Source organism: Nicotiana tabacum, chromosome 18, assembly GCF_000715075.1.
Source record: "Nicotiana tabacum cultivar K326 chromosome 18, ASM71507v2, whole genome shotgun sequence".
NCBI classification, from domain to species: Eukaryota; Viridiplantae; Streptophyta; class Magnoliopsida; order Solanales; family Solanaceae; genus Nicotiana; species Nicotiana tabacum.
Window position 1 is genome coordinate 61,543,904 of NC_134097.1, and position 23,408 is coordinate 61,567,311.

The window sequence follows — 23,408 nt, forward strand, 5'->3', positions numbered from 1 at the left end:
TGTCTTTAGGCATTTAAATAAGCCAATACGCAATAACACAACTTCTTCGATTTGTTGCGGTGCATCTGACCAAACCTTTTTTTCATGCACTTGTGATATCTTAAAAGAAGTTATTAAACATGCCAATACGCAATAACACAACACAACTACTGTTTCTTTCCTTCCAGCTCTTCAGGCAGAGACAAACATTGAAAACCATCTGAACCATCAAATTGCAAATGTACGCATTCAACTTTTCTTCACGCTTTCAAAATCATAGTCAAAGAAAAAAATGAAGTAGACCAAAGCTGAACAATAAAATCCAGAAACCTCTTTTTCCTTGCCTTAATACTACAACTTATGAACTGACTTCTCATCCCTTATTGTTTCACTTACTATCCGTCTTCCATATTATCCAGTCGACAAGAAATATAAAAACGTGAGTTACTTTTTTAAAAGTTTCAGACTAGTTGTTATCAAATCTTTCGTTAAGAATTTCACAAATTAGGCTAGCTGTTATAAGAACGATCAGTGTACAATCTTTTATAGGAGGCTTCAGGGATTAGACTTCTAACCAATTCAATAAGATTTCTCATTTCACATGGTACCAAAGCTAAAGAGAGCACTCAGAAAAGAGAAAATACATCCAGCAATCCACACCCAAACCCATCACAATTCCTCTCCCTCAAGGCTTACTGCCACATTAAGCAATCTGTCAAGAGCAAACTCCAAGTGTTCTGTGCGCTTGACGATGTTCTAGTTTCTTTGATCAGCAAATTTGATGATGTTATTAAACAAAAATGTTTCCTCAAGTATAACTGCTCCAGCAAATTAAATCAAACGGCTGCTTCTCTCTCCGTCATCAACTTTTTCCTTAGTTATGGCAATGGTATTGAACAACTCTATGGTGCAGACCATTCAGGAGTCGTATACCTCAATCAAAATTATCAATTTTGACAGGAGTAATTTCATCTGCTACTTCAAAATGTCCCACTAAACGTGCAAAGAACACCATTTGTTGTTCAAGGGTGAATTTAATATTTTCAGCCTGCATATGATGAAAGAAATCAGCTAAATTCCTCCAAGGCAGACAGACAAAAATTTATCCCCAAGTCTGGAAAATGATGTATACCCTACGGAAACCATGCTGTTCTCCTTCATATTCAACAAGTGCAACAGGCAACCCTTTCTCCTTCAATGCCTGGTAGATTTTGCGTGCTTGATCAGGGGAAACGACCTGCAACAGCAGCTAAAAACTTAATTCTACCAACAAGCAACAGTCATTACAAACAGAGGTGATTGCTTGATTACTCTCCTTCCCATCATCATGTTGTTTAAAGAGAGGCAATACTTTTTAGCTGTTTTAAAGATGCAACTATACTAGCCAAATATCCAACACTTATGATGGACAAGGCAAAAAAACCATGCACCAGAGTTCGGTGCAAGCTCCATTTATCAAGTGAATGCTATTGCATCAAAACAAATTTTCCGGATACATGCTACTTAGTCTCAATGAACATGAATAAAAGGTTTAAGCACGTATTCTTTCTGACAAGTTTACTAGACCAACTCCATGCATAAAATACAGAAGTATATCCAAAGAAAGCGTAAACATGAGAGAGCGAGTTCGCCCAAGACTAAAGGAGGATTGTCAAATCTTTATGGGTAACAGAAAATTGGGGGAAAAGATTTATGTAGACAATTCTTCAATAAAAAATGACACAGACAGGAGAATTATGACATTAAAAGGGGCATGCTGTGCTTGCCTTGTCCTCCAGTCCTTGAAATAAAATAATGGGACAGGAAAAGTGATTTACGAAATTGATTGGCGACCTCTCAAAATATGCCTTCTCATCCCCTGCAATGATTCAAAAGGGCTCAACACATAAATCAACATAGATCAGGGGAAAGACTTTAAGCAAATGTATTGTCAACATTTATCGATTTGGTTATTACCAACTAGATTGTCAATATAGTGAGATTCGAACTTGTGAGTTTCTGCTCTCAGCAATTGCAGATCACCAATCTGATTAACAAAAGATGAGGGCATAAAGCACTGAAACTAAAAAAATGGATTTGATACTTGAGGAGCTTTGAGCTATACAAGTAGACATATGAACCAAACTGATGCCTGATCCATGTGTCTAATTAATCAATCACATGCTTTTCTACATAAAGATGATCATCTAAGATAACAGAATACCACATAAAGGCACCAACCTTAACTTAAAGTATCATATTTTTATGATCAGTTTAAGGTTGCAAGTGCAAGAGCACACAAGATATGTGAATACAATATTACTTATCAAAAACAAACTTTTTGATCCACTCACACCATACAAGGAAGCTCCAGCCTTGAAAACATCTTTAAATGCTAGTGCAGCTAATGTTGTATAACCACCAGCGGAACTCCCCGTAATACAAAGTCTTTCACCGTCAACCCTTCCACTGTCAACCTGAATGAACAAACTAATTTACCATGACTTACAAAATCTATAGCAGCATTAAAGGTATAAGAGAATTAGTACTGATGTTACCAAAAACATGGCACAATTGCAACAGTCGTTGACATCCACAATTCCCCATTTTCCCAACAGTCTTTCTCGATATTCTCTGCCATAACCTTCATATGAGCCAAAAACAAGAGAATATTAACCGACTTAATAGTAGCTAACTAGTCTAGCACTTTGTTCTACTCCATCCTGACCCTTTGGCCGCTTTCTCTGCTTTTTCTACCAATATAAAGTACTGAATTCTTTTATTTCGTATATTTTCCTATATACATATCTATAAAGTTCTGATTATCAGTCAATAAAAGCAGGAAACGATGTTGCCTCCAGGGCCTAGCTCAAGTGGCAAAGGGTGGTGGATTTGTGTCTTAGGTCACAGGTTCAAGCCCCCACACCATGCAAAGCAAAGCCTGGTATTTAAGTGGAGAAGGGTAGAGGGGCGGGCACATTATCCACCGAGTTTCGAAGGCTGCGGTTGGTCCAAAGGATCGGCCCCAGACAGATTTCTCGGTCATAAAAAAAAAAAAAAAAAAAAAGCAGGAGACGATGTTCCCTCAAAAAGTTGAAACTCTCAAACCAGTCCCCTACTCAAGAAACAGTATAGAAAGAATAGCAAGACAAAGATGGAAGGAGTCAAAGGGCCATTGGAGTACCAGTGCTTCCACCATAATTCACATCCACATATGCCCAACCACGACTGGTCCAATATTGAACACTAAGATTTAAACATCCCCGTGCTTCAGCTGTAGGACCTCCTGTATCATCGTAAAATATACATTCACATCTCATACAGAAACCAACTAATCTCAGTTTTTTAACAAAGATAAGCTATCGAGCATAAGCAGTTCTAATGAGGGGAAAAATAACCATGACTTCGCATGAGCAATGGAGGTTTTTCTCCATGACTGGCTTGATAGTTGGGGTTTGTTGGTGGATAAAAGTATGCATATGCACTTTGACCCGGGATGTCTGTTGGGAACTTCATCAACTCAGGCCAACTGTAGTACGACGTATACATCTCACTAATAGATGATGACGACCACATAATCTTGAAATCAATTGCTTTTGTTCTCTGATCATCCAAAGTAATCTGCAAAAATAACAGAAAAAATGCTAAAGGAATGATCTGGAACAGATATTTAAATACTGTTTTTAAAATTTCAAGCAACCAGAAGGTCTCTAAATTTTGAGTAGAAGATTGGAGGGCAGAACCTTAGCTAATGACGATGGATGAACAGCAGATGATCCTTCAACATACAAGCTATGAACCCCAGAACTCTGTTTAGGTTGATAAGGGTATTTATCAAGACCAGCGCAAGAGTAAAAACCCATAAAGGATATTAAATGCAGCAACTACATCTTATGCTAGTAAGATCTTACAATGTTGTTTATATCTGTGAAAGGAATGTCAAGCACTGATATTTTGCCCTGGGTAACATCCAGAACTCCGAGATATGACTTCCCATTCTCCCTGCACATATTTTTTCTAACTAGATAAGATGAACTACATCAATTTTCCTCCAGAACAGTTCTCTTTCCCTGAGTCAGGAGAAAGGGGGAAGCGAGACACCATATAAAGAACTCCTTTGCCAACAAAGCAATCAGCATAAAAGCATTATAAGTTTCAAATATCATGATACACAACAAAAATTTAAAATAGCAAACTACTTATCAGCTTGACCTGTAACTGCAGGCAATTAAAGTATTTTGGCTGTGGTGCTCAAGAAAGTCATAAGACTTCATCCCAAATATCCATAAGGGTCTTGTAAACTCAGCATTGAGGGAGTAAACTGGTAACACCTCGTTAGAAGATTCTACCTGTCAAAAAAATAAAAGAGGCTAATCAAGTCTACTGTCTCAAGTACAAGCACAAGCTCGACGCCAAAGACGGTAACAAGAAAGTGTCACAGATAATTTCATTGTTTTACCACATAAATGGTGAATCTTTGATACGTATTCCAGAGCCAATATCCAGCACCATAACATAACATGAAAATTGACAGGTAAGCTGTCCAGGTATTGAAATAAGTAAAGATTGTGTTTCTTTTTCACTTTCACTCTGTATTGCATCACTTTGGATTAACCTTTTGGCATATGGGGTCCCTAAAGTGTGATTAAGGTTAGCATGGAAAGAGTAAGGTGAATTCTCTCTCATTTTTATCATGCGAAAAGCCATGTACAAGTAACATGCTTTATATTTTCCATCTAAATTGGTGGTTCAAAGGAGGGATTGAAGGTGACACATTTATGTGGAGATTAAGGTAATTTCTGTTAAAAGCTAAATGATAAGGACTAAGGTAGAGTTGGTGGCCAATTTAGAAATCACATCTTCTATATTCTTAAAACTGCAGAATCTAGTTAAATGAAAAAGCTTAAACCTGAAAACATCAGAGTTTCAACCATTTCAATGTTTTATTAATGTGACTTCACAACTTCTCTAACAAGAATGTGGTTAATAAAGGGCCAGGCTGAAGGTTCCCTACAGTTTGTAATGCCATGGAATTCAATACGAGAATGCAACATCTGCCAAGTATCCACAACTTTAACAAGTCAAAAACACTAGGGTCAGATGGATGTAAAGAGAAAAAGTAAACATGTTTAGGCTTAGAACTCAAAGAAGATGAGATCATTATTAAGGAGGTGTTTAAGCAGCTAGCTCCAATCATACCCCAGAAAAGAAGTTCAAGTTCAGCCACTAGATAAGACAGAAGAAGTTCACCTTGAGACATTAGGCACAACAGAAGATGTATATCTATACTATATTAAAAGCACGACGGCCCTTAGCGAAATATCGTTCGCTTTTTTTACCCTTCTAAAATAGAGTTTACACTAGACAATATTGTCATTTAAATTATTCTCTTAATACTTCGGAATAGACATTTATTTATTTTCCTAATATTTACGACTAAATTTGTATATTTATTAGGAAAACTATTTTTTTAGGACACAAGGGATAACCTATTTTAAGTGTGTTCTCGCTAAGATTCCTATGCAAACTTCCAATCCCTACTATCCTATAGCGTGAAACTTTTCCCTCCATAAACCCTAAGAAGTCTTCTAAAACATCACGACATAGCATAAATTATCTTAATTCTAAAAAAATAAAATTCCCACATGTTAGATAGACATAATTAACTTCATAATTATGAGCAGTTTCTTCCTCCAGATACTAACAAATCCAAATATTTCATGAACCCTAAACAACGAGCATTTTTTTTTGTTGAAATAAATTTTCTCAAAGAATAAAAATAATTGTTGATGTTCTAGAAAATAATTCTATCTAAAAACATATCAAAAAATTAAATATAACAAAAAACATAAATATTTAACATATCTAACAACCTAAAAGTTTGTAGAACGAGTTATATACAGTTAATTGTCACATAATTAAAGTTGATCGAAATATTAACTTTTATACCTATTAAAAATTAGATTATTTCTTCAAAAATAACTCTACATTTAATTTTTTTACATATTTGTATTGAAGAATTTTCCCAATATTTAGAACTTTAAATTCAACAAATAATTAAGTAAAATTAGACTGATAATTTTGAATGGAATTTGATTTAAGGTCTATATCCGCACAAAAAACATATTGAAATGAAATGTGATCACATTATAATATGTTTTTTCATTGTGAGTATACACATAAGTTTAATTTTTTTTTTAAATATCATAAGTTACTCAAAGTCAATTATCGGTAATTGTCTACCGTAGTAGTGAGCCAGCAACATATAAAAAAAGATATAGATTTGGGATCAACATATATATTTTTAGAAAGTTGTACATTTTATTTTTATTTTTATTATGTGACTTTTAAATATTATTTACTTATTGACACGGGGAACACGCGAAAAGCGCGTACCCTAAAACTAGTATAATAAATATACAACAGATAGCAAAAGATTTAATCAGTATGACATCACATGAGATGAGGACTTACCCATTTGTAGATATTCCAAAACCCACTTTTCCTGTCGGTTACAAAGAATAGTTCTCCTGCACCCCAGGCGTAGCAAAGCAATGCAAGGAACATGTTAAGAAATCAGTCTTAGCATATTGTAAGCCTACAGTTAATCATGAAACAAGATATAAAACAATCCAAATCACATCGTAGCAATCATAATCTTACAGTTGAATACTAAGGCATATTGAACTCAATATTATCATAGTACATCTATTTTAAACTAAGAACCACTTCAAAGGAGCAACAATTTGCATCACCAAACATTTCAACATCTTTCTAGCATTTGATATAAGTTATAAACTACATATCTTTGAGAAAGTGAAATTTCAAAATGATATCTCTGTGGTGTGGCCTGCTGAAACCAAATAAATTTAAAATCTTTGTTAATAAAGTAGTAAACTCGATACAAGACACTAAAAAGCATTTTAAAAAGAAGAAAAATAGTTAAGAAACAACAAATTTATCGACATTCAGGCATACATAAACATATCGACTCATGAGAGTTGAGAGCCAAAAATAGTTGGTGGAGTAAAAGTTGAAAAGGAAAAACAATCCTAATAGAGAAATTAAGGTTGAAGCATATATCAGATAATCATGCATAGATCTCTGATTTTTAATAGAACTGATTTTTATTAGAACTGATTTATAATATTTCTCAACTGAGACTAATTCTAGAAACAGAAAAGGATAATTTAAGGTTTATATTATGCATATGTTGGCACTTGGCAATTTATTCTCTGAAGATTGAAAAGGCAAAACAAACAATAGAAAACAATTTTTGCATGATATATATCATTGTTTTTATCAGGTAAGGTAACATAGAGGATCTATATCATATTTCATATATCTATCTATAATTACTCAAAGTTGACAGAAACCACCAAGTATTTAGAATCTCATATTTCCTTACACAATTTCTAGTGAAGTCGGGCAGAAAAGAGGTTGGCTAATTAGGCCTCCAGAATTTACTGCTGTATGGCTTTTGGGGAAGCCCCCTCTTCTATTATTGAGATACTTCAACGTGAAATTGAGCAAAATATAGGGTTTCTGGGCATACTTTGGCTTATGCTCAGCTGAAGTATGAAGCAGTTCGAGTAAGCAAACACTAAGAGGTCGTTTGGTACGCGGACTAAATTATCCTGGAATTATAGTCCTGGGATTATATCTCTAGACTAATTTATCCCACCTGAGAGGTGGGAACAAGTTTGATGTTCAATGGGATAAGGTGGGATAAGATGAGATATCCAGGATTAAGTCTTATGTGCTTTTGGCCAAAAATTGAGGTGTTTGGCCTAGCTTCTGGAAGGAAAAAAAGTGCTTTTGAGGAGAAGCAGAAGCAGTTTTGGAGAAGCAGAAAAAAAGTAGCTTCTCTCCAAAAGCACTTTTTTGAGAAGAACTTTTGAGAAAAATACACTTAGAAGCAGTTTTTTAAAGTTTGGTCAAACACTAATTGCTGCTTAGAAGTGCTTTTCAAACTAATTAGCCAAACACAAACTGCTTCTCACCAAAAGCACTTTTGAGAAAAGCACTTCTCAAAATAAGCTGATTTTTGCAGCTTGGCCAAACGGGCTATAAGTTTATACCATGTTTGGTTGACGGTATAATTTTATCCCGGGATAAATTTATACCATCAACCAAACATGGTATAAACTTAGCACCATACTTTATCCCATCTTATCCTGCATACCAAGCGACCGCTAAGACGTTTGAAAAATGTTCAGCATTAGGAAAAATAGAGCTTTTCAACATTGTGAGAAGTGGCGGAGAGCAGCAATAGAGGAGGTGAAAGAAATTGAGTAAAGAAAAGTTGGGAACTATATTTTACAGAAAAAAAACAAGAGAAATTGTTCCAACTCAGTGGAGTCGTCTACTTTGTTCTCTCAAGCTAAAATACAAGCTTATTTAAGTACTCCCTCTGTTTCAAAAAGATTGACACTATTTCCTTATTAGTCTGTTTCAAAAAGATTAGCACCTTTCAACATTTCCTTAAAAAGAAGCATTTATAGCCACACAAGTGATGTGATAGGTTTAGACCACAAGTTTCAAAAGTTTTACGGCCACACAAATGCTACGACTTATTTAAGACCACATATCTCAAAAGTCTTCTCTTCTTATTAAAGTTCGTACCAAGTCAAACGAATACAATCTTTTTGAAAGAGAGGGAGTACTTGTTTAAAGCAAAAGAACATGGCTCAATTATCAGCTGAAGCTTTCTGCAGGCGAATAAGAAATGCTAAAGAATACTAGCTCTAACTGTAAATTGATCAACAGTACACCATTTTTTCTACAACCTTTCTTGGATAAATGAGATGAAGAATTAGTTAAAGGCTAATAACATTTCCAAAATTGTACAAAATGAAGAGTCAGTCCTTTGTTTGTTGAAGAAGAACTTTACTTAGTCCAAATTGCAGAGTGTACATAAATAGGAACATCCCCAAATTGGTTGGACCGCTTTGTTATAAGTTATGCTTCAGTGTCCAAGACTTGCCCCAACTTCTCCATGCTTCAATGTCCAAGACTTGCCCCAGTCTTTCCCACAACAAAAGGCTTGACCCTCCGAGCCCCATTTTCAGATATAAAGGACTCAAATTCCAATTTATGTTACCAAAGGCCAATGATAGTCACTCAAGCACAGGAACTGATTTCTAATATTTCTCTATCGAGACTAATCTGGAAACATAAAAGGATAAAGTAAAAATTATACTATGCATATGCTGGCAATTTCTTCAAGCATACCTTGAGAAGACCATCGGGGTTCAGTTGGAGACTCCACAAGAATAGGATCACCGCCAGCAACACAAATACGTTTCTGCACATCCCTAGGGGAAAGTCAAAGAAAAGCAGTGATGTTCAACAAGTTTTACACTTGGTAAAAAATTTCCACTATTATTATTATTATTTTTTTTTTTCACTTGCACTTTTATTTTATTTTGGTAATGATGATGATATGAGTTGAGTTAAACGAAAGGAATGAGGATTCATATCGCTGACCCCAACTTTTTTGGGGCTGAGGCATAGTTATTTTGCTGTATTTGGCAAATGGTGATAAATTATACAGGCGTGAATAGAATGTCATCTCAAGGTGAATGTGTCTCCTTGTTGGTAGGAGTGGAAGTGTTTATTATGGTTGTGCAGGTATATCTATGTTTGTGTGTGTGTGAGTGTATATGCGTGTGTATGTGAGAGAGAGCAAGAGATTTATTAGGGGCATACCCATTGTCTGATATATAGCCAACCCAAAGCTCTGATCTGTCCCATGGCATATTTGGGTGACCCCATTCAATCCATGCCATACGTTCCCCTTTGGGATCGATTCGAGGAGAAGCATAGAAGTCATTGCCCCCAACTAATAGCCTTGGTTCTGCATTTATGTGCCAGACAAGCGGAAATATATTAAAGATTATCTATTCTACTCACATGTACAGTTCAACAAATCTGGCCCAGGGGAGGGAGGGGGCCATATGAAAACATTGAAATATCCCTTCACAATGTATAAACATTCTTTGGCCTTTTCTAGCTCGCCTTCACACAGAAAACAATCTAAGCAAGGGCAAATTTAAATTGAATCATGATCAACTGACACTGACAAAATTCTCACCTTGAGCGCTGTTATTGCTCAGATTGACAGATACAATTGTGGTAATCGCATTAATACCACTTTCATGTTGATCTACAGAAGGAGCAAAGATTTGGATAAAATTCTTTAGAGAATCAAGCAAAGTTTAAAACGATAAGGAATATTGAGAACCAACCTTCTCTCACTGTGACATAACGGTTAAATCGAGAGTCAAACACTCCATCAGCATAGCATACACTTTGTCCACCATAATCTGGAGTGAGTGGCAATGGAGCAGAATCTAGTACCAAAATAACAGGGATCAAATTAAAGAGAAACATCCAAGAGAATAATGATAGTGAATATGATGAACTATATGCTAAAATGAAAAAGCTTCAAATTTTCAAAATTAATACGAACCAACTTACTACCTGTGAGAGTTTCTTTTTCTTCCTTTTTTTGTGGTTATCTAAATTTAATAATCACCATTAAAATGGACAGATATAATAGGTGAAATTTGTAAACAAACAGCCAATAATCAAACGAAGTATGCACATAACATAATTGTATCTCCATTGAAGCTTATGTTAAATATAATATAAAATGGTTGAATTGGAAACAATCCTACTCAACTGCAGTTGATGACATAGAAAACAAAGGAAAACAGCAAAAACCTGTGGACGAAATGGACTGTATATAAAGTCTCTGATCTTTGTAATTAGAGAAGATTAAAGAGTCTCCTGATATATAAAAATCACCACCACCATACTCCTGAGCCAACGTCCTCACAGCAAAATCCGTAGGTGTTACATCTACGGGGTCTTCCCCTGGTTTCCCTGGTTCCTTCACAATAACCGCTCGTCTGAATCATAACAATGAAAAACTTAAAATTCACACAGAACCCACAAGAAAAATGTCACAAACTTTATGGTTTTGGGGTTTAGACACAAAGACAAAACATGAGTTTCATATGCAAATTATGTTCACAGAACAATCAAAATATCGAACTTTACATAAACACAAAAAAATATCACAATCTTTACGGGTTTTGGGTTTAAATATGATGACAGCAAAGTAAAAATGAGTTTCAAATGCAACTTATGAGAGCATAAGACTAACGTTTCAAACTCTACATAAAATCCCTCAAAAAAATATCACAAGCTCTATGTGTTTTTGGATTTAAGCGCGAAAACAATAAACATGAATTTCATATGCAAATCAAGAATGCATAATAATAGAAAAATCAAACTTGACATTAAAACTCAAGAGAAAGTTTCATAATCTCTTTGGTTTGAACATAAAGATGGTAAACATGAGTTTCATATGCAATTTTCTTTTGGTTTAACCATCCGATATCTGGAACCCACTAGTCCGATTTTAATTCAGATTCGCGTCACATAGACCCAATAAAGGGGAAGGCTCCCTACCATTGATTTCTTCTTTCCCAGGCTCAAACCTGAGAGCTCTAGTAAGGATGAAGGGATCTCCTCTATCACAACCCACCCCTTGGTGTTGTTAGTGTGGTATTTCGTATGCAATTATGAGTGCATATAATCAAAAATCAAACTTTACATAAAAATCTTCAAAACATATAATTTATGAATATCACAAATCATCATGGGCTTTGGGGTTTAAACAATAAACAGTAAACATGAGTTTCATATGCAAACTAAGAATGCATAAGGTATAAACATGCAAACCACATAAAAGAACACAAGAAAGTTTAGGGTTCTTGTTTTTTTTTTTTTGAAAGTTTAAACGAGAAAACACTAAACATAAGTTTGACTTTCAGATTATGAATGCCTTAAAATATAAATTCATAAACTCGACAACCCACAAGCAGTGGCGGAGGCAGGAATTCCGCTAAGGGAGTTCAAAAAAGAAAAAAGTTTAAAAATTAAAAGAGATTGTATAGCCGGTGTGAATTGAACCGATGACTCCAGAAAGGTTTTGAACCCCTTAACCACTAGGCTATGCTTTTGGGATACGATAAGGGGATTCAAAATATAATATATAGAGGTAAAAACATATTTTGTCTTATAAATACCGTGTAACTTCTTTAGCAAAGGGGGTTCGGATGAACCTCCTTCCGCCCCCCTAAATCCGCCCCTGCCCACAAGAAAATATCAAATTAATTATTGGGTTTTTGGGATTTAAACATGAGTCAGTATGAAAGTTATGAATGCCCAAGAACAAACATTCAAACTTTACAAGAAAATATCACAAAGTTTTTTTATGGGGTATAAACACGAATACGCAAACATGAGTTCCATATTCAAATTTTGAACTCACAACAAGCAAAAACTCTGGCTGAGGTGAATTTAAATGGAGAAATATGGTCAACGGCCACAACACGAACTTGTTTGGAGTTATTGTTATTGTAATAATTAAACACTCAAAGTTCACATAAAACCCAGAGTCAAAAGCAAATTGAGTTCGATATGTACCCGGACTCTGTAGGGCGTGATTCTAGCCAGAAAAGATGACCAACTGAATCGACTGCAAAGCCACCGAGGCGTTTGCTGGAGCCAGAGACGATGTCAGCAGTGATGGGTGACTTCCAAGAGCCATAGGGTGCCGTGAGATTGTTCTCAGTCGAAGGATGGTTTTGCGGTGGCGGTGAGATGGGTTTAAAGGAAGACATTCTGGTAGGAAGAGATACTCTTCTAGTGACTAGTTTTCTGGTACGCGTAATGTGAATCAAAGGAGAAGAAGAAAATGAGTATGGTGAGCAGCGACCATAGTGACGAGTCACAGTGGCGATGGCTGAAAGTGCCATTCAGCATTTAGTGAATTCCCTTTGGCAAACGGCCCAACCCAAATGGATGCACATCTCATCCAACCCACCCACAACTAGACGGTGACCAAATACACAAACATCTCTTATTTGGTTGTTATAATAAGAAAGAATTACTAGAAAGTACATAACTTCACACCATAACAAAAAATGACCAATATTTTTAAGTTTTACCCGACTTAACCCATATTGTACATATTTTAAAAACAGTAGCTCTTGTAAATTCAAAATATGTGTTATTACAACTATTTCAAGGGGTCGTCCGCCATTACTGCTTCTCCCCCTATATCACCTGGTTGCAATGCAAAAAAATTAAAGAGTAGAAGTCCACCATTGAAGGCCATTCAAAGCTTTGGTTTCGAAATTAAGACTTTTTGAGTTTGTTAGTTGTTTGGATTGGGTGTTATTCTAATTGATTGAAAATATCAAAAGGAGTTCAAAATTTAAATTTGAAGTGATTTTGAGTAGATTTGAACGAGATTTGAGTTAAATTTCAGAAAAGACGCAAGGAAGAAGACGAAGTCAGTTTTTTGTATAATTATGTATAATCTTGTATAATTTTGTATATGAGTGTATAAACACATCTTATACACTATTATACACTTTTATACAGCTTTATACAAGCGTCTGTAGACGAACTTCTTCCATGATTTTCAGTTGCAATTCTTATTCAAAACCAGTCCAAATCTCCATTAAATGACTTCAAATTTTATATACTACCTCCTTATACTATTTCTAACAAGTCTGGATAACACCCACTCCAAATTTCTCACAAAATCAAACTCGGCATTTAAACTCACATATTTAAGCTTGATAAAAATCTAATTTTCATCATCCAAATGGATTTGGTTTGTTGAACTAATATTTGAGTCACAGTTACTGATTCGAAATTAACTTAAAAGCTTGAGAATTTTTTTTAAAAAAATTAAATAGTAATTTTGAGAACCTATTGGAGTTGGATGTTGAATCTTAGCCTAATATTTTTGGGCTAGTTGGTTGTAAATTAAAATATGAGCTAGAAAATTGAAAAGTAGGGAGCCCAGTTGTTCTTATGTGAAATTTTCCCTTATTATAATATACTCCCTCTGTTTCGGTTTATTCGAACTTATTTACTTTTTAGTTCGTTCCAAAAAATGAATCCCTTTCTAATTTGAAAATAATTTAGCTTAAACTTTCAATTCTACCCTTAATGAAAAACTTTTATAACCACACAAATACTCTAGTCACATTTTGACTTGTTTAGGACCACAAATTTCAAATGTCTTCATTTTTTCTTAAACTCTATGCCCAGTCAAACATGTTTACATAAATTGGAACAGAGGGAGTAAAGACTACACAATAAACAATTTTCATTTTTCATGTTGTAACGACTAAATTTCACTCCTAAAAAATAATAATCAAGACAAGAATATAGCGACAAATATTATATTCGATTTCAAGGGATGGGGTTACAATCTCTAAAATATCCCAACTTTAAAGAGATGTAGTCCTCTAATTCTTCTCCTCACGAACGATGGTTCAAGAGCTTGATCTTGAACTTGATGGATTTCGGATTGTAGTACGTCACAAACAATTTGAAAGTCGTCACGAACCAGGATTTGGTGTTAGATTTAAAGCCACCCGCCTATGATTTGAGTTCGCCTTTGGTATTTGACCACAAGCAACGATTATATATGGATGAGACCTTGATGCTATTATTCAGAGCTTCTTTAGACTTTCCTTCTACTTACTTGATTGTCCTTCTAGCCTTCTCCAGTGACCTCTTTATATAGGTGTGGGGTGGAGTAGCCTCCAATAAAACCCTAATGGGTAATTAGGCTTGGATCATTAACCAACCTCTAAGTCAAAACACATGGTTTCTGATGCTTATACTTCACTTGCTAGCAATCCAAATACCAATAAACATGCCCAACAATGTCCTTCTTCATCCTCTGCCTCCAATAATATTGATTCAAATCACTATACATCGTGATACCTGAATGGATAAAATACCTCGAACTATGTGCCTCTTCAAGAATCAACTCCCTCAAACCATCAGTATTAGGAACACAAATCCGACCCTGAAACCGCAAAACACGATGATCTCCAATAACTGTCTTCTTGGCACCACCTCGATGCGTTGTGTCCTTAGGTACCAACAAATATTGATCATAATACTGACGAGCCTTAATGTGCTTAAACAAGGATGGTTGCGCAACCACACAAGCAAGAACTCTACTAGGCTCAGAAATATCCAGCCTCACAAATTATTGGCCAATGCTTGAACATCCAAAGCTAAAGGCCTCTTCTCAGTTAGAATAAATGCCAAACTCCCCATGCTCTTCATCTTTCTACTTAAGGCATCCGTTACCACATTCGCCTTACACAAATGATACAAGATAGTGATGTCACAATCTTTAAGCAACTCAAGCCACCTCCAATGCCTCAAATTCAAATCCTTTTGCTTGAACAAGTGCTGAAGACTTCGATGATCAATGTAAACCCTGCATGACACACCATACAAGTAATGCCTCCAAATCTTAAACGCACCTATAATTGCTGCCAACTCCAAATTATGGATTGGCTCTTGAGGCTTCAACTGCCGTGATGCATAAGCAACCACTCTACCCTCCTACAATAACACCGCACCAAGACTAATGTGTGATGCATCATAATACATCATGTATGCCCTAAATTCCTAGGCAACACTAAGACTGGGCTGTAGTCAAAGAATTTTGAGCTTCTGATAGCTCTCCTCACAATCCTTGGACCATATGAAAGGAACACCTTTTTGAGTCAACTTGGTCAATGGGGATGCAATGGATGAAAACACTTCCAGAAAGCAATGATAGTAGCTTGCCAACCCCAAGAAACTCCTGATCTCTATGGTAGTAATAGGTCTAGGTCATCTCTGAACAACCTCAATCTTCTTAGGATCAACGTTAGTGCCATCACCAGACACTAGGTGACCTAAGAATGCAATTGAATCCATCCACCCAAAACGCAGACATAGAAAACTTGGCATAAAGCTTTTGATCCTTCAAACTATGATGTACTACTCTCAAGTTCTCCTCATGCTCTTACTACTATGAGAGTAAACCAAGATCTCATAAATGAGCACAATCACAAAAGATCCCAAATAAGGCTTGAACACCCTGATCATTAAATCCATGAATGTTTCTCGAGCATTAGTCAAATCAAATAGCATCACCAAGAACTCATAATGGCCAAAACAAATCTAAAAGCCGTCTTGAGAACATATGAAGCCTTAATCTTCAACTGATGATAACCTTATCTCAAGTCAATCTTAGAGAACACATTATTACCTTGAAGCTGAATCATTAATATGAGGCAATGGATACTTGTACTTGATAGTGACCTTGTTCAACAATCTATAATCAATACATGTTCTCATATAACCATCTTTCTTCTCCACAAATAACACCAACACGCCTAAGGAAAAACACTCAGTCTAATGAATCCCTTATCAAGAAAATCTTGCAATTTCTCCTTTAATTCCTTCAACTTAGCTGGAGCTATGTGATATGATGGAATAGATATGGGTTGAGTGCCCGAAACCAAGCCAATACCAAAATCAATATCTCTATCTGGTGGCATGTCCAACAAATCCATAGGAAACACCTTCGAAAACTCCCTCACAACTGGTACGGAATCTATGGAAGGAACTTCTGCATTAGAATCCCGATCAAAAGCCAAATATGCCAGATATCCTTTTTTAACCATCCACTGAGCCTCTTAAAAATAAAATCATCCTACTAGGGATATGTCCAAAATAACCCGTCCATTCTAATCTTGGTAACCCCGACATAGCCAATGTCACCATCTTAGAGTGACAATCTAGAATAGAGTAATATGTGGATAACTAATTCATACAAAGAATCACCTCAAAATTAAACGTGTCCAACAATAAGAGATTAACCATAGTATCAAACCCCTTAATTGTAACCACACAAGATTGATATAAACCATCCACCATAATAGAATCCCCAACAGGTGTAGCCGCATAGACTGAATTATCCAAAGAATCACGAGGCATATCCAAATACAATGAAAAGTTGTATGACACGTACGAATAAGTAGAACCCGAATTAAATAATACTGAAGCATCTCTATGATAGAATCAAAACATACCTATAATGACTACATCAAATGCAATCTTACCAGGGAAAGCATAACAATGAGCCATGCCTCCACCTCTAGAAAGAACTCTACTTATCTAACCTCCATCTCTAGCTAGTTGTGCAGGTGGTATAGCAACTGGTACAAAAATCATGGCTTAGGTTACCTTGCTATGGTACACTCATCCGAAACCTAGGACAGTCCATCCTTATATGCCTTGAGTCCCTGCACTCAAAGCATGTTTTTTGCTAACGTGGATGCTGGGACTAAGCTTGCCTCAGACGACTAGAATAACCAATGTAACAACCCTATTTTGGAGATGCATTCTATGAACCACATGTGGGAGGTGCGCAAAATAAAGACTACCTGTATGAGTGCTTTGAAATCCATGGCTAATTGGGGCACTATAAGTAGTCTGAAGTGCTAACTGAACTAGCTTACTAGTGTAGCCTCTACCATGTCGATTCTTGCCTCTAGAGTTGAACTACCAAATACTCTACTACCATGAGGCTTCTTAGCCTCTATGTTCTCTCTCTCTTGATTGTGTTTACGCTCCAATCTCCTAGAAATCTCCATAGCCTGGTTAAAGATAGTCTTAGTCTCAACTTCTCGTGATATCCTGTACCTAGGATTGTAGCTAAGACCCTCGACGAACCTCCATACCCTCTCCTTCTCTGTGGGAATCAAAAAAGATGCATAGCATGACAACTCTATGAACTTCATCTTATACTGAGTGACTGTCATACCATCCTGCTGTAAGTTCTCAAACTAGTTGCACAACTCATCTCTCCAGGTGAGTGGAATGAATTTCTCTTAGAAGAGAGTCGAGAATTGAGCCCATATGAGAGGAAGTGACCCTGCTAGTCTGCCTTGCTCATAAGTTTGCCACCACCTCATGGCTTTCTCTCTTAAATGAAATGTAGTGAAATTCTTGGACTCTACAAGTCTCAAATTGCATAGTATCTCATGACACCTATCTGAGAAATCTTGGACATCCTCGGAAGGACCACCCTCAAAGTAAGGGGGCTGAAACTTCTGGAATTTGTCCATCCTCTTCTTCTCATCCATAGATATAGCGGGCCTAACCTCAGGCCTGACTGTAACAACATGCTATACCACCCTAACTGGTGGAACAATTGAAACTCTTGAAGTCTTAAACATATCAGTGGCCTGCTCCGGAGTGTGAATAGCTCGGGTTTGTGCTCCCCTTCCAATCTAAGAAGTACATGGAATTATAGGAATCATACTGGCCTATGCCAAGCTATCAAAATAACTCAAGATCCGGACCATAGTATCCTAAAGGACTAGTGTAGCAATGAAGCCCTCGAGAACCTGAGCTGGACTCGGTGAAAAACGTGATCTAGAGCCCGGTCCACTACTAGAGCTACATGTATCTCCTCAGAAACTGATCTAGCATTAACATGAGTGACTGCAGGCATTCTATCTCTCACATGTGCTGTAGTGTGTGCTCTAGCCTGCACTCTAGTCTACCCCGACCCCTATCCTTCTTGGCTCTGGCCTGGGGTACTAGATCCTGCTTAGCTGCTGCAGAAGAATGCGTCCTTACCATCTTTGAGAGAATATAAGAGTGAGGATTTAAAATTTAGCTTGAAATAAAGTCGCACAATTGAGACGGGAAGAAAGTGAACTTTCCTATTTGCCCCATAGCCTCTCAAAGATAAGTACATACATCTGTGTACCGATCCACAAGACTCTACTAGACATATTAAGGACATATAAAATTATCACGACCTGAGCCCATGGCACATATTGTCCGCTTTGGTCCTAGGCACGCACGAATTTGTCCTTTTTGGTCTACGCCACCTCGAGCCCAAAATGCATGTGTACCATGTGAACTTGTATCGTGCCTTATATAGATCTTCACTTTCCTCTCCCATTCTAATGTGGGATTTTCCTAAGGTGATATGTACACCCCTTCTTCAGAAGCTTTCCAACCTAGAATCCAGCCAGTCCTATTTGACCCGCCCTCATTAGCCCACCTTCTATCATAGGCATCACAAGAACCCATGAATCTAGAGCTCTGATACCAACTTTGTCACGACCCAAAATTTCACTAATGATCGTGATGGTACCTAACCACCAATGCTAGACAAGTTAATAACCAAATATAGATCAAAATAATCATGATAAGAATATATGTAACCATTATAGCATAAATACATGGAATGAATAATTTAACTACAGTAAATATAAAAATACCACTGTATACGGTAAAATTGGAGGGTCCTATTTTCGGTCATACGACGCTTCGTAAGTACGTTTCCAAAAGCTCGAGGCTATGATCGAGATTCACACCTGAGAGGCTACCGACGTCCAACCTCGGGGCTATGTAGATCGATAATTATGGTGAAAGAGTGGGAAGACATATGACTAAAAGCTGACCTAGTCTATTTGGCTAGCTCAAGCTCGTACCGTGGCATTAATTAGCTATATCAACCATGTATCTTGGTAATAAATGCATTTGTACTATGTTGGGATTCCGCCTCATATATAAAGGGGATCCTTGTCATTTTGTACAGGATTTGAGGCTCAATATTGAATACACAAGAACATTCTCTCTGCTCTCTAACATATTCTCTTGATCTCATTACTTGAATTTATTGCTTATATTCATTGTGTTCTATTTATTGTTCTTCATTTATTGCTCCTTATTGATAATAAAAGGCTTCCATCAAAGCTATCATAACTGTTAATCCCCCCTCGATTGCTCCTAGCCTAGCATCCGACTCGACCTCGAGGCTCATATATGCCAGCTCGAGGCCCCGATTTCCAGCCCTCTGGTTTGGTCATTATACTATCTACAAGCTCTTATCTCGTTTCCTAATCTCTTACTTAGCATCTATTGCCTAAACAACTAGCCTAAAAATAGATCACGTATTTTTAGAACCACACAATCAAATTTAATTATAATTACCATTTTCAAGGTAAACAGATTGGCGCCCACCGTGGGGCTAAAAATAATAGTGGTTATTTTCTTGCTGGTTTACTACATAACACAAGTTACCTTTCACACTTTTTCTTGTCCAAGATCTTTGATTTCAGGTCAAAATGTCTAACTCAGTAAACGCACGTGAAACCAACAATCTTGAGGACCATGGAGAGAATGGTATGGATGTTCCAGGTGTTGGTGTACCCCACGAAACCCTGAGAATGCACCAGAACCAATTCCCGTGGACGTGGTCTCGCGCAATGCTCAACACATCGAAATAAACTCCCACACCAACAGGAGCATACACCAGGAAGATCAACAAGAAGCACAAAAAACCCCGGCTCAGGAAGAATAAGGGGTTAGCCTTCACGTCATTTTCAAAATGTTATAAGCATAACAGCTAGTGATTGCTCAGTTGCAAAGCCACCAAAAGACTCCTAGCATGGTAGCTCGAGAAATGGCTCTCTAAGCCGAGTAGGTACCAAAAAGGTCAAGCAACAATGAGTCGACAACCGACCCCGCCATCATGAAGATGCTCGAGGACCTTACAAAGAGGATCGAGTCGAGCGAGAAGAAGATAGAAGCCAACGACAAAAAGGTAGAGACTTACAATTCTAGGGTCGACAAAATTCCGGGCGCACCCCCGATTCTGAAAGGTGTAGATTCAAAGAAGTTTGTATAGAAGCCGTTCCCATAGGAAGTGGCCCTAAAACCCATTCCAAAGAAGTTTAGAATGCCCTATCTTCCGAAGTAAAATGGAACCTTAGACCCCAACGAGCACGTCATTGCTTACACTTGTGCGGTGAAGGGCAACGACCTAAAGGACGACGAGATTGAGTTCGTCCTACTGAAAAAGTTCGGAGAAACGCTTTCAAAGGGGGAAATGATATGGTATTAGAACCTGGCCCCAAACTTAATAGATTCATTTGCCATGCTGGAAGATTCTTTCATAAAGGCATATGCTGGTGCCATCAAAGTAGCTACAAGGAAATCCAACGTCTTCAAAATCAAGCAAAGAGAGAACGAGATGCTGCCAGAGTTCGTGTCTTGCTTTCAAATAGAACGAATGGAACTACCACCAATCTCCGACAATTGGGCGGTGAAAGCCTTCACTCAAGGTTTGAACGAGCAAAGCTCGGTGGCTTTAAAGCAGCTGAAGTAGAACTTAGTCGAATATCCCGCCGTGACTTGGCGAACGTCCACAACCAATACCAATCAAAGATCAGGGCCGAAGACGACCAACTAGGAGCCCCCTTGGGCTCGGTATATCCTAGTAGGCTTCCGGAAAAAAAGTCAAAGCCGAATAAAGAGAGATACCAACTATGCACTAAAGACAGAAGAAACGCCCCAAGGCGCAGCATACCCCGCAATGACTGGAGGATGGACCGAGGCCAGAATCCTCAGGGACTTGTTAACAGAGCTAGATTCGATAGGCATACAGGGCCGATGGAGGCCCCCCCGCTTGTCGGAATACAACTTCAACGTTAATGTTTCAGACTTCGTATACGCCATCAATAAAATCAAAGACACCAGGTGGCCAAGGCATGTACAATCAGATCCTTCGCAAAGAGACCATAACTTAGTGTGTGAATTTCACAACACACACAGATACATGACCGAGGACTGCCGGCAACTCCGGGAAGAAGTAGCCCAACTACTCAAAAAAGGTCACCTCCGAGAATTTCTCAGCGACCGGGCCAAAAACCAGTTCTGGGAAAGAGAGGCGACTAAGAAGAATGAAACAAATGAGCCACAACATGTTATCCATATGATCTTAGGAGGCATTATTGCTCCACAAGAACCCATGATCAGAAGAACAAAAATATCCATCACCAGGGAAAAGCAAACTCGGGGTTACATACCCGAGGATGCTCTCATATTCAACGACGAGGAATCGAGACCTTGTCTCAGCCTCACAACAACGTACTGGTAATCTCTTTCCTTGTAAATACATTTCAAATTAAACGTGTACTTGTAGATCCAGGTAGCTCAGCCAATTATCAGGTCGAGGGTGGTAGAGCAGCTCGGATTGCTTGACCAAATTATGCCTGCCTCTCGAGTCCTTAACAGATTCAACATGGCGAGCGAAACACTGAAAGGAGAACCCTCCTAGTCAACGTGGCCGGCACAACCTAAAATGCCAAATTCTATGTCATCGAAGGAGACATAAGATACAATGCCTTGTTCGGGAGGCCGTGGATACACTGCATGAGAGCAGTACCATCCACCCTCCATCAAATGATGAAATTCCCGACAAAAATTTGATAAAAACCATCAACGGGGAACAACATGCGACAAAAGAGATGTTCGTGGTGCGCGATATGACACCGACACCAATACCTCCACCATCGAAGGAGCCGAAGGATAAGCAAACAGTAAGATAGTGATAACAAGCTACATTTTCGGATACGCCCAACTAAACAAAACGAAGGACCGTACCGAGTCCTCATAACAAACGTTGAATCACATCGAGGTCTGAAGTGCCGTCAGCACTAAGGTATGGCCATCTCCCCTTTTTCAGTTACATTTTATGCTAACCTGAATGCAGGTATCCGATCAAAACGGCGTAAATGCTTTCCAACTCGAAGGCCTTAGGTTCCAAAAGTTTATATTGCACTCTTTTCCTTTGACCAGGTTTTTATCCCAAGAAGGGTTTTACCGGCAAGGTTTTTAACGAGGCAACATCTACATGCTACATAAGGAAGACTCAACAAGTATTCAAGGCTTTTTTTGCAATCAACCTCGAATATTGGGGGACATCCCCTCGGAAGGTCACCTCCTCAGAGAAGCCAAGATGCGCTGAACGAGGTCTCGATAGGAAAGCAATATACCAGGCCAAACGGTCGAACGAACCATGGCCGTATAGAATAACCGAGCTCTTAACAGCGAAAATGTGTATACTTGTACCAAGTAATCAAAAAATACTTTCCAAAGCATTTCACGTTTCAAAGAAGCTCGATATTTTTGCAAAAAATGGCTCCAGAGCCAAAAACATCCGGAACACTCGGGGATTGGCATCAACAACTCGAAGCCGTATGACCCCCAGGTCGGAGCTTCAAACTTATAAGCCCTCAATAAGGCAACATCAAGATCTCAAGAGCCAAAAACGTCCCGAACACTCGGGGACTGGTATCGAAAACTCAAGGCCATATGACCTCCGAGTCGGAAACTCTGAAATCGTGAGCCCGCAATGAGGCAATACCAAGTTTACAAGTAATGGCTCCCGAGCCAAGAAAATTTCGATGACTCGGGGACTGCCGCCAATTGCCACCCCCATTGACTTATCAAAACTCGAGGCCATAAGACCATATGCGGGTAGCCTTGGTCTCGTAAGACCTATATAAGGCAACAACCATATCTATAAGACCTAAATCAAGGCATGAACCATACTTGTACCAAGTGACAATATCTGTAAGACCTCAAGCAAGGCATGAACCACACTTTTACCAAGTGACAATATTTGTAAGACCTCAAGCAAGGCATGAACCATACTTGTACCAAGTAACAAAACTTGAAGACCTCAAGTAAGG

General features: G+C 37.9%; 1 protein-coding gene across 2 annotated transcripts; it reads right to left on the minus strand.

Moving 5' to 3' along the window:
- Nucleotides 1-474: 474 nt before the first annotated feature.
- LOC107826425 (dipeptidyl-peptidase 5) lies at nucleotides 475-12,877 on the minus strand. Of its 2 annotated transcripts, XM_075236922.1 has the most exons (18): nucleotides 12,460-12,877; nucleotides 10,687-10,874; nucleotides 10,209-10,313; nucleotides 10,055-10,126; nucleotides 9,670-9,817; nucleotides 9,193-9,275; nucleotides 6,433-6,488; nucleotides 4,171-4,307; nucleotides 3,870-3,960; nucleotides 3,702-3,767; nucleotides 3,357-3,579; nucleotides 3,143-3,244; nucleotides 2,517-2,602; nucleotides 2,313-2,435; nucleotides 1,936-2,005; nucleotides 1,746-1,837; nucleotides 1,112-1,216; nucleotides 475-1,027 (listed from the first exon to the last, which is right to left on the minus strand). In XM_075236922.1, exons 1-18 carry the CDS (start codon nucleotides 12,789-12,791, stop codon nucleotides 914-916), a joined length of 2,193 nt encoding a protein of 730 aa, XP_075093023.1. In that variant the 5' UTR covers nucleotides 12,792-12,877; the 3' UTR covers nucleotides 475-913. The 2 variants fall into 2 exon arrangements, 1 of the variants encoding a protein (XP_075093023.1); XR_012702072.1 differs by lacking the exon at nucleotides 1,936-2,005.
- Between the last annotated feature and the right edge of the window lie 10,531 nt (nucleotides 12,878-23,408).

Excerpts from the sequence above, each read along its gene's own strand:
- LOC107826425 (XM_075236922.1), bottom strand. The coding sequence starts at position 12,791 with ATGGCACTTTCAGCCATCGCCACTGTGACTCGTCACTATGGTCGCTGC. Across the intron at positions 10,127-10,208 it reads TTATGTCACAGTGAGAGAAG|ATCAACATGAAAGTGGTATT; the intron begins GTTGGTTCTCAA and ends CTCCTTCTGTAG. Across the intron at positions 1,217-1,745 it reads TTCAAGGACTGGAGGACAAG|GTCGTTTCCCCTGATCAAGC; the intron begins GCAAGCACAGCA and ends CTGCTGTTGCAG.